General features: G+C 50.2%; 1 protein-coding gene across 1 annotated transcript; it reads left to right on the forward strand.

The window, feature by feature from the left end:
- The first annotated feature begins 7,081 nt into the window (after positions 1–7,081).
- Positions 7,082–10,308, forward strand: RARRES2 (retinoic acid receptor responder 2). The gene is made up of 6 exons (XM_004283662.3): positions 7,082–7,212; positions 8,137–8,334; positions 8,566–8,670; positions 9,599–9,694; positions 9,865–9,991; positions 10,189–10,308. Exons 2-5 carry the CDS (start codon positions 8,161–8,163, stop codon positions 9,979–9,981), a joined length of 492 nt encoding a protein of 163 aa, XP_004283710.1. The 5' UTR covers positions 7,082–7,212; positions 8,137–8,160; the 3' UTR covers positions 9,982–9,991; positions 10,189–10,308.
- Positions 10,309–10,326: the final 18 nt, after the last annotated feature.

Genomic DNA, 10,326 nt, shown 5'->3' on the forward strand with positions numbered 1-10,326 from the left:
GTCTTTTGTACTCCAGACTGGCATCAGGCTGTCTCTTCTTCAACTAAATTCAAAAGATGGACTTAGAGGCCAGTGTGTATCCGTTCTTGGTTTAAAATCTACTAAAAGCCAAGCTTGATTTGGAAACACAAGACAATTCTAAACAGAATCTCTGTGAAGCCTGTGATTTAGCAGAAGCAGGTGTATTTTCAAGGGTTTTGTTTCCTGTGAGTGCCATGTGCTGCTGTTTGTGAACTCCATCTGTACCTGTTCACCAAGTAACAAAAATGCTGCCTCTAACCTTAGCTCATTCCTACCCAGATTCCTCTTGAAAAAAACCACGCGAGGTAGTTGGAGGGATCAGAGTGTAAACCTGGCTTCAACCTGATGCCTTCTGATCGGCTCCAGGATCAAATCCGGGTCACAGTTAGATGTGGTGCCTCCGGAGTTGGCCAGTGAAGTCTCTGATGTTCTCAGAACTGGTTTGCCTTCGCTGTCTCAAAACATGAGAAGAGAGTTTCCCCTTACCAGGATTTCAGGTTTATTTTGGGGGTGTTATTAGAAATTAAAACAATATAGCATGTTTAACTACTGCACAGTAACATTCTATTAAGTTACTACATCCAACAAATAATATACCAAGTAAAATTCATTTTAAAAAAGAACACTTGAGGGCTTGCCTGGTGGCGCAGTGGTTGAGAGTCCGCCTGCCGATGCAGGGGACGCGGGTTCGTGCCCCGGTCCGGGAAGATCCCACATGCTGCAGAGCGGCTGAGCCTGCGCGTCTGGAGCCTGTGCTCCGCAGCGGGAGAAGCCACAACAGTGAGAGGCCCGCGTACCGCAAAAAAAAAAAAAAAAAAAAAAAACACTTGAAAAATATTAATTTCAGGGATTCCCTGGTGGTTCAGTGGTTAGGCCTCCGCGCTTCCACTGCCGGGGGCCCAGGTTCAATCCCTGGTCGGGGGAACTAAGATCCCACAAGCCACGCGGCGCGGCCAAAAAACAAACAAAACAACTGTTTAGTATCTAAACTACCCTGTGTGCCTTCCACTGGCTGAGATGCGGCTTATTATCCCTGCTGTGCGCTGGTTTACGGTCATAACAAACATGCATATTATATATGAATACAAAACCACTGCAACAAATTGGCGTGATTTATGGGTCAGATGGAGTTAAGAGAAGTTCTTAGGATTAAATCAGGGACCAAAAAGTGATGATAGGCTACCGCAAGTATGTAAGAAAAATAGTTCCACAGCCTTGTTATTTAAAAAAATAGGGAATTGTTAAGGGCAAAGACCTAGCTGGTGCTCACCATCGCCATCTAATGGTAGATCATGGAGTGACGTCTAATGGGCTCCTTGGTATCTGTTGGACATTCAGCTTGATATTTGCCTTCTGACCACTCCGATTTAGGAAAATATTTTGCACTCATGAAGCGTCTTTTTAAATGTATTTGATAAAGGTGCAAGTTCCTTTTATTAGTTTGCTGAATTTCCTTTAAAGCCTCATCATAATGGTATGTTACATTAATGGTAAAGTGCATCCCAAGTCTTAGGACGTGGACTCTGCTGGAGAACACAGGCTTTGCTCTGTAAAAATGGAATCAGGTGAGCGCAATGGCCCAAATGAGAGCAGAAGGGCAAAGTCAAAGTCCCCATGCTAATGATGGCTCTCAGCCCCCTGACCCCACTTGGCACCCAGAACACAACCAGCCTAGCACTACTCACAAGCAAAAGCTCACAGGACTCTTGGAAAAATTGGACGGCTACAAAGAAAAGACCTATGGATAACACCAACACTGGGGATCATTCAAACAATAACAAAAATCAGGCTTACTACCCGATCACCCTACAGTGCAGCCCACCAGTGGACAGGGCCCCAGACTTTCCACAAAACTTTCAAGTGGGCATTTGAGGAATGCTTCCGACACGAAAGACCAAAACCATGAACTGAAATAAGGAGCAGATAGAACTTTTTAAAAGAAATCCCATAATTACAGCATGGTATTTTTAAATAGGAAAGAGCTTTTGACACTAAAAAACACTGAAATTTTAATTTAAAAGTTCAATAAAAGGTATGAAAGATAAGGTCAAGAATATCACATTACTAAAATCAGAAATGAAAGTGGAGACATTACTACTGATCTGACAGAAATAAAAAGTATTATGAGAGTACTACGAACAATTGTATGCCAACAAATTGGATAACAGATGAAATGGACAAATTTCTAGAAACATAAAACCTACCAAGAGTAAATCACAAAGAAATAGAAAATCTGAATAAACCTATAACTGGCAAGGAGATTGAGTCAGTAATCAAAAATATCCCAACGAAGAAAAGCCCAGGACCAGATGGCTTCACTGGTGAATTTTATCAAACATTTTAAAGAAGTAATATGAATTATTCTCAAACTTTTCCAAAATATTGAAGAGGAGGGAACACTTCCTAAATAATTCTATGAAGCCAGCATTGCCCTGATACCAAAGCCAGAAAAAAAAAAAAAACTGCAAGAAAACTATAGACCAATATCCCTTATGAACATTGATGCAAAAGAAAAAACCTCAACAAAATATTAGCAAACAAGATTCAGCAGCTCTTAAAAGGATTATACACTATGACCAAGTGAGATTTATTCTTGGTACTTTCAAGATATTTCAACATATTAAAATCCACCAATTTAATAAACCACAATAACAGAATGAAGAAAAAAAATACATGGGGAATTACCAGGCGGTCCAATGGTTAGGACTCTGCGCTTTCACTGTGGAGGGCTCGGGTTCAATCCCTGGTCAGGGAACTAAGATCCCACAAGCCTTGTGTGCAGCGTGGCCAAAAAACAAACAAAAACAAACAAACAAAACAAAACCCACATGATCATCTCAACTGAAGCAGAAAAAGCATTTGACACAATTCAATACCCTTTCATGATAAAACCACTCAACAAACCAGTAATAGAGGGAAACTACCTCAACTTAATAAAAGCCATATTTGAGAAACCCATAGTGAACATCATACTCAAATGGCAAAAAACTGAAAGTTTTTCCTCTAAGATCGGGAACAAGGCACGACTGTCTGTTTTTACCATTTCTATTCAACAAAGTACTGGAAGTTCTAGCCAGAGCAACTGGACAACAGAAGCAATAAACAGATAAGCTGAACGTCAAGAAAATTGAAAACCTTTGTGCATCAAAGTACACTATGAACAGAGTGAAAAAGCAACCCATAGAATGGGAGAGAGTATTTGCAAATCCTATATCTGATAGGAACTAACATCCAGAATATATAAAGAGCTCCTACAACTCAATAACAAACAAACAAACAAGTTAAAATATGGTCAAAGGAGTTTCATAGTGATTTCTCCAAAGAAGGTATACGAATGGCCAAACAGCACAAAAGAGTAACCAAAAGGAACAGGAAGATTTGAAAAAGAAGCAAATAGAATGTCTAGAAAATTTTTAATGGAACCTAAAATTTAATAGAATGATTAAAAGCAGATTACACATAACTGAAGCAGAAATTAGTACACCTGGTAAATAATGAATGAAAGATTTAACCAGAATGCAGCACGTAGAATAAAGAGATGAAAAATAAAAAAATACAGAAGGGATTAGGAGATAAGGAAGCTAGAGTGAGAGGGTCTAACAAGCATCTGATCAAAATTTCAGAAGGAAATATTAGGGAGAATGTGGGAAAGGAACTATAAGGCATAATTCAGAGAGTTCCCTGGTTTTTTGTTTTGTTTTGTTTTGTTTTGCGGTACGCGGGCCTCTCACTGTTGTGGCCTCTCCCGTTACTACACGGGCCTCTCACTGTTGTGGCCTCTTCCGTTACGGAGCACAGGCTCCGGACACGCAGGCTCAGCGGCCATGGCTCACGGGCCCAGCCGCTCCACGGCATGTGGTATCTTCCCGGACCGGGGCACGAACCTGTGTCCCCTACATCGGCAGGCGGACTCTCAACCACTGCGCCACCACAGAAGCCCTCCCAGGTTTTAAAAACAAGAGTGTGTGGAACTTCCCTGTGGTCCAGTGGTCAAGACTTCACCTTCCAATGCATGGGGCTGCTGGTTCGATCCTTGGTTGGGGAGCTAAGACTCCATATGCCTCGCGGCCAAAAAAACCAAAACATAAAACAGAAGCAATATTGTAACAAATTCAATAAAGACTTTAAAAAATGGTCCACATCAAAAAATAAATAAAATAAATAAATAAAAAGAAGAATGTGAACTCAGAATTCTTTAGAGTAATTCTTCAGGCGGAAACCTGGAATTCCCTCCTGATAGCCCTCTCCGTGGAGCCCACGTTTGGTCTATCATCAAACCCTTTTACTTCCCAGGCGTTCCACTTATCCGCCTGCTTTGCTTCATCTTCACCACCCCCATTTCTGCCACGTTCATTGACAACTGCCTTTGTCTCCTACCGAGGGCGTCCTGCACCTGGACATGTCCCCTCTCGTCCACTCTCTACATACTTGCCAGGGTGAGTTTTCAAAAATGCTGTTTGTTTTGTGATTTTTAAACTTCTAAAAATGAATTTTACACTTTACGCAACAAATTACCCAGACGGTATGAAATTGTAAAAATACGAAGGGCATGCAGTTTCCTCACTTCCCTTTACTTCAGCCAGACAGTTCCTCTCCTCAGAGGCAACCGTTGCTACAAGTTTTTTGTTTTTCCTTCTAGAAATAGCCCACGCATTTATGAACATATATAGACACCATGGTTCATAATGAGCACTTGACATGTGGCCAGTGTGACTGAGGTGTTGGAATTTTCAAACAAGAGACCGATGTTTCCCACATTGCTTCATTCCACTGAATACTGAAAATATTTGGGCTCGCTTTTCTGAACGGACTCTGTGCAAGCGTCATGGACACAGTTGTTAAAATTGTTCGGTACTTAAGTGCAAATACTATGAAACATCAGCAGTTTAGGGGACTATTGAAAGGAGTAGGAGATCATGAATTTAAGAAGCTTTTCGTTGCCAACACTCATTGGTTGAGTCATGGAAGGGTTTTACTAAGGTTTACTGCACTGTTAACGCCAAGATTTTCTTGAAACAAAAAAGAATGTTAACCAAATATTCAGCAATCAAAGATTTTAAATGTCAGTGTAAATGTTCTCACCAATATCACACTACGTATGATCAAGGTACGTCTGAAGCTCCAAAGAAAGGAAAAGTTCATTTGTGACCTGTCCAAATATAAGAATTTCAAATTAAATCTTTTACGAATAGAGATCAATAATTATGACTTTGCATACTTTTCTCACATGAATCAATACGTAAAGGGTTTTAATTACAGTAGACAGCATGATGTAAAGTGGCTGCAAAATTTACAAGCAAAAATTGAAGAATAGTTTGTCGATTTGATACATTTATAGTTGCTTTTGAATTCATGCAATATTCTTTTGAATTTATGTCAATTATACTGAGTTGATACAAAAAGTAGTGAATGTACCTAACTCAGACAGGTGTAGTTTTGAAAGTGATATGCTTTTGCTTCAAGGTCAAATTGATTCTCTGAAAAAACATACACTGGTTTGTCTCTGTGGCAGCAAACATTAAAGGAAAATGTTTTGGGTACTCAGTTCGGTTATTGGAAAACTTTGCCAGAACGACTCGGATATGTGAATCTCCACTTTCAACTGTGATGCCGGGAATATCATTAACCACTACTAAGTAGCTAAGTGCTGTCACCGCTCCCCTGGGTTGGGACGTGTCACCTGGTGCTGAGCTCATGGATGTGCATTAAGTAGCCCCTTCACATGTCCCCACCCGTGACTGCCCTGCAGTGCGGTTGCCCGCCCCTCACGTTCCTTTCACCCAAAGGGAACTTGGTCTCGCTGTGTGACCTACACTGTATTTGCACCCAGCCCCCAGCCTCCTTCCTTGCCGGCTGCCACCAAGCTGCGCCAAGCCTCCCTTGCCCCCCCAGGCCTCATACGGCCCCTACCAAAGGCAGGAGGACTTCTGTCCCAGCTTGTCCTCAGCTCAAAGTTTTCTCTGGTCACCCACCCCCAGGACGTCCCCCAGCACGAGGCCCTGGGCTGGGAAATGTGTTCTGCATGCCTATTGTCTCTCTAGCCCCCACCTCGGAAGCTCCTGGAGAACAAAGACCCCAGCTCTCATCTCTGCTTAATGATTGTCCACAGCTCACAGATGGGACTGAAATGTTGATGGTGGGATTTCAGCCACCAGAACTGGCTAACTGAAGCCAAGGATCTCTCTGGCGCCCCCAGAGCACACTGCAAAGGAAGGTTTCAGCTCCACGTGGAGAATCCTGGCAGGCGTACATAGGGAAGGGAAGAAAAAGTTGTGCCAAACACTGGGTCATCTGTCACTTTCCACTTTGCTTATTTAATCCTCAAAACAACCCCTAAAGGTAGGGTCTCTGACCCCCCCTCACAGAGAAGGGAGCAGACGTTCCAGGGATTTGGGCAGTTAAATGAGGTCCTCTCTGTGGGAGATCAGCCCTGGTGGCGGACACACCAAGTCCCAGAGCTTGTTCTTATTTGCTCAGGACCAGCAGGAGTTGGGACCCCTGTCTTCCCTGACTCCCCATCAGCCTGTGAATCCCACCTCACCCTTCACCCACATGAGACGCTGCAGTCTGTCGCCACCATGGGTGGGACGTGATCCTTCACGACTGGACACGTTTGCTGGTGTTGGAGGTGGTCAGACACCAGAGTCGCCTCTAAAGGAGACGCCTTCCCTCTCAGAGCGGCTTTAGGGCGCGGGAAGCAGGGGGAGGGATCAAATGACTCAAGGTCTCATGCGGTTTTGAGGATGTCTGTGTTTCTGGCAAGAATTTCCTGAAATCAGTGTCTCGGGGACGCGAGGGACTGGTCGCCCGGGAAGGGCCTAAGGAAAGGGCAGCCCTACCTGGGGGGCAGGGCAGTCCCACATCCCGCTGCGAAGCCTGGCCAGCCGAGCCCAGCCGAGAAGGCCAACAGCTGGGGCTCCTCTGCGGGGGCAGCGGGAGGAGAGGGGAGGAGAGGGGAGGGTGGGATGGGGAGGGAAGTCCCGGGAGGGAGGGCGGTCCTAGCGGGGGGGGAGGAGCCTCAGCTGCTGGGAGCTGGAGGGGCCCAGGAGGTGGGAGGGGAGGAGATGGGGGCCGACCCGAGAGACGCCGGAGAGGGTGCCGGGAATAGGCTGACAGCCTGGCCAGGAGTAGGCCTCGGCCGTGGCCTCGGGAGGGGGAGCGTAGGAGAGACCCCAAGGCGCAAGAAAGGAGGTGAGGGGGGGAGAATGGCAGGACAGCTGGACGGGAGGATGGGGCGGGCAAAGGGTACAGCTCCAAAGGGCAAGATTGGGCAACTTGTCTGTGGGCCCTCGCTTCAAGGCGAGACCCTGGTCGCTTTTCACTGCGGGCGTCTCAGTTTCCACATCTGTGGCTTTCTGGTCCCAAGAAGACTGTACAGGCAGAGTTCCCGGGGAGGGTCCAGCCCTCAGGAGACCCCAGTCATGGATTGCGGGAGGCGGGATCAGAGGGCTGGGAGAGGGCTGGTGGCGAAAGCTCCAGAAAAAACAGCTAGAGAGGGAGGGTCTGCTCTGGGAAGAAAGCCCTGGTGGGGCCGAGGCCCCCATTTCTGGGGTGGGGGGCTCGGAGGGCCAAGGGCACCGGGCCATTGCAGCACAGGGAGGGTTAAGCATCCTCCCACTTCCCACCCGCTCTGGGCCCCTCCCTCGTGTTTACGTCCTCCCCAAAATATTCAGCCTCCAGCTGGCCTCCATTCTGGGCCTGTCCCTCCCCACCTCCAGTAGCGGGGCGGGGGCCACAGGCTGAGGGTCAGGGCCCGGGACCCCACAGAGCCAGCAGTCTGGGGACTGGAGTCAGAGAAGATGGGCCAGAAAAGCAGGGGAGGGCTGGAGGGGGCAACAGTGCTGCCCCCAAGGCTGGCCTGAGGACCACAGCCAACTCAGCACCTACCCAGGACAGGGCCAAAGCCGCCCTGAGCTGGACCTGGGAACAGTGGGGGCAGGGGAGGGGAGGGGAAGGGCCAGGGGAATACCAGGGGAATCTCTGCAAAGCGCCACTCCCTGTCCCTGCACCTCTGCCCAGAGCTCTACCAGATGTGGTCCCCAAGCCACAGGGCCCGGGAGTTGGTGGCTCCGCGGGCTGGCACATGAGCTGAGGATCCACACATACCCTTCGCAGGGTCAGGGTGACTAAGGTGAAGCCATGTGGCAGCTGTTGCTCCCGCTGGCCCTGTGGCCGGGCGTGATGGGCTTGGGCAAGGATGAGCTCACGGCGGCCCAGCACCTGGGCCTGCAGGTGGCCCTGGAGGAGTTCCACAAGCATCCGCCCGTGCAGTGGGCCTTCCGGGAGACCGGTGTGGACAGTGCCATGGACACGGTGAGCGGCACCCCAGGGAGGGGAGGGGGATGGTTGGCATGTTCCCAGGGAGGAGGTACAAAGGCGCTTGGGCCCCGGAGGCGCCCAGCTCTCCAGAGAAGGGCCAGCCAGCCCAGCCATCTCCAGGGACAGTGCTGTCTCACGGTGGGGGGGAGGGAGGAGGGACAGGTCACGTCCAGGAAGGGCGCTGCCTGCTCAGCTGACTGCTGGCCTTCCTCTGTCTGTGGGTAGCCCTTCCCGGCCGGGACCTTTGTGAGGCTGGAGTTTAAGCTCCAGCAGACGAACTGCCGGAAGAAGGACTGGAAGAAAGCGGAGTGCAAGGTCAAGCCCAGCGGGGTGAGTGAAGGCACGTGCATGCGATGGGGCATGCGCTCAGCGCGGGGGTGTGCGACTGGGGTTCAGGAGGAGATCCAGCGAGAAGCCTCAGGTTGGGGACCCCAGGGCGGAGCAGCCTCCCTGGCAGCTGACTTGCCTGTCTCGGCTGGTGGTTGTGATGGTTGCAGGTGGGCTGGGGGCCTGGACAGGCAGGAGGAGGGACGGCTGGGCTACCCCCGAGGACACATGCTCTTCAGAGTGGGTCCACCTTCCATGCCATCCAAGTTCCTCTCTCAGGCTTCGCGTCACCGGTGGAAGAAGGCCACCCTAGGCCTGGTGAATGCCCCATTTCCTGTGTGTTTTCAAGTGGAGATGGCCCAGCCCGGGCTGGTTCCTAACAGGGCTCGATTGTCATCAGCCACCTTGGGGGCAAAGTCACTGCCATGGGGGCGATCCTGGGGCCGGAACGCAACCATCTGGTGTCCAGTCTCAGCTCTGCCAACCACCAGCCCTGTTACTTCCCAGGTTCTCTGAAGGCCTCAGTTTCCTCCATCTGTTAAGGGAGGGACTGGATTATACGAGTGGTTTTCTAGACTTTTATACCAGGACCATTGTGTTCAAATCTTACAAGAAAATACAAATAAATGTAACAGATGACAGCAGAGCAGCTCAGGTGGAAGTCAGGTGGGGAGAACCCACCTGGACGAGGACTCCCACCTACACACACGCGCGCGTGCGCACACACACTCACTCAGGGTTCATAGAAAACTGCAGGATGGTTTGACTTCTGAAATTTCCCGGTCTGAGGGTGGGCTGAGCCTGGAACCACCTGGCCTGCCAGGGGAACCCCCATTGTATGCTGCCCCCCAGCTCCCACTCTCACCCTCGGGGCCGCAGGCCTCCCCTCACTCACCCGTTTCCTCTCTGGGCTCTATGCGCCCCTCCCCAGAGAAAGCGGAAATGCCTGGCCTGCATCAAGCTGGACCCTGAAGATAAAGTCCTGGGCCGGATGGTCCACTGCCCCATAGAGACACAGGTTCAACAGGTAAGAGTGCGCGGAGGAGGGAGCAGAGGTTGGGGAGGGAGCTGGTGGACAGAAACTGGGCCTGTGGGAGAGGTCGGAGGCGGAAGCCTGCATGGAGGGGCGAGGAGGGCTCTGGGCCTGGGGGATGGGGGCGTGGAGGGGTCACGGCCTGAGCGGTGCGGCTGCCGCAGGAGCTGCAGGAGCGCCAGGAGGCCCAGTGCAGCAGGGTGGAGCGCGCCGGCGAGGACCCTCACGGCCACTACTTCCCCGGGCAGTTCGCGTTCTTCAAAGCCTTGCCCCCCAGCTGAGGCCTGACTGGTAGGTGGCCCGCCAGGAAGGAGGGAGGAAGGACTAGGCGGAGGCCAGCCAGGTGGGGCAGGGATGGAGAGGAGGCTGGAGCTGCGGCTGCGCTGCGGGAGGCAGGAGGAGAGGGGCCGGGAGCCTGAAGACAGCTGGGGCGGGGCCCAAACAGCCCCCGTCATACCCAGTCTTAGTTTCTCTTCCCTTCCCTCTAGAATTTCACCCGGCTTCCTGGAAGCAGCGTGAGGGAGGTTAACAAGTGAAAGCCCGCCCTCCCTTCTCTGCGCCCAGGGAGGACTGTCCCATTGTCCCTAATAAAAGTGCTCTAGAGCTGCGTTCTCTCCTCCCCTCGC

Source organism: Orcinus orca, chromosome 9 (assembly GCF_937001465.1).
Source record: "Orcinus orca chromosome 9, mOrcOrc1.1, whole genome shotgun sequence".
Classification (NCBI taxonomy): Eukaryota; Metazoa; Chordata; class Mammalia; order Artiodactyla; family Delphinidae; genus Orcinus; species Orcinus orca.

Coding starts and splice junctions, on each gene's coding strand:
- RARRES2 (XM_004283662.3), top strand. CDS start 8,161: ATGTGGCAGCTGTTGCTCCCGCTGGCCCTGTGGCCGGGCGTGATGGGC. Junction 8,335..8,565: donor TGGACAGTGCCATGGACACG/GTGAGCGGCACC, acceptor GTCTGTGGGTAG/CCCTTCCCGGCCGGGACCTT. Junction 9,695..9,864: donor TAGAGACACAGGTTCAACAG/GTAAGAGTGCGC, acceptor CGGCTGCCGCAG/GAGCTGCAGGAGCGCCAGGA.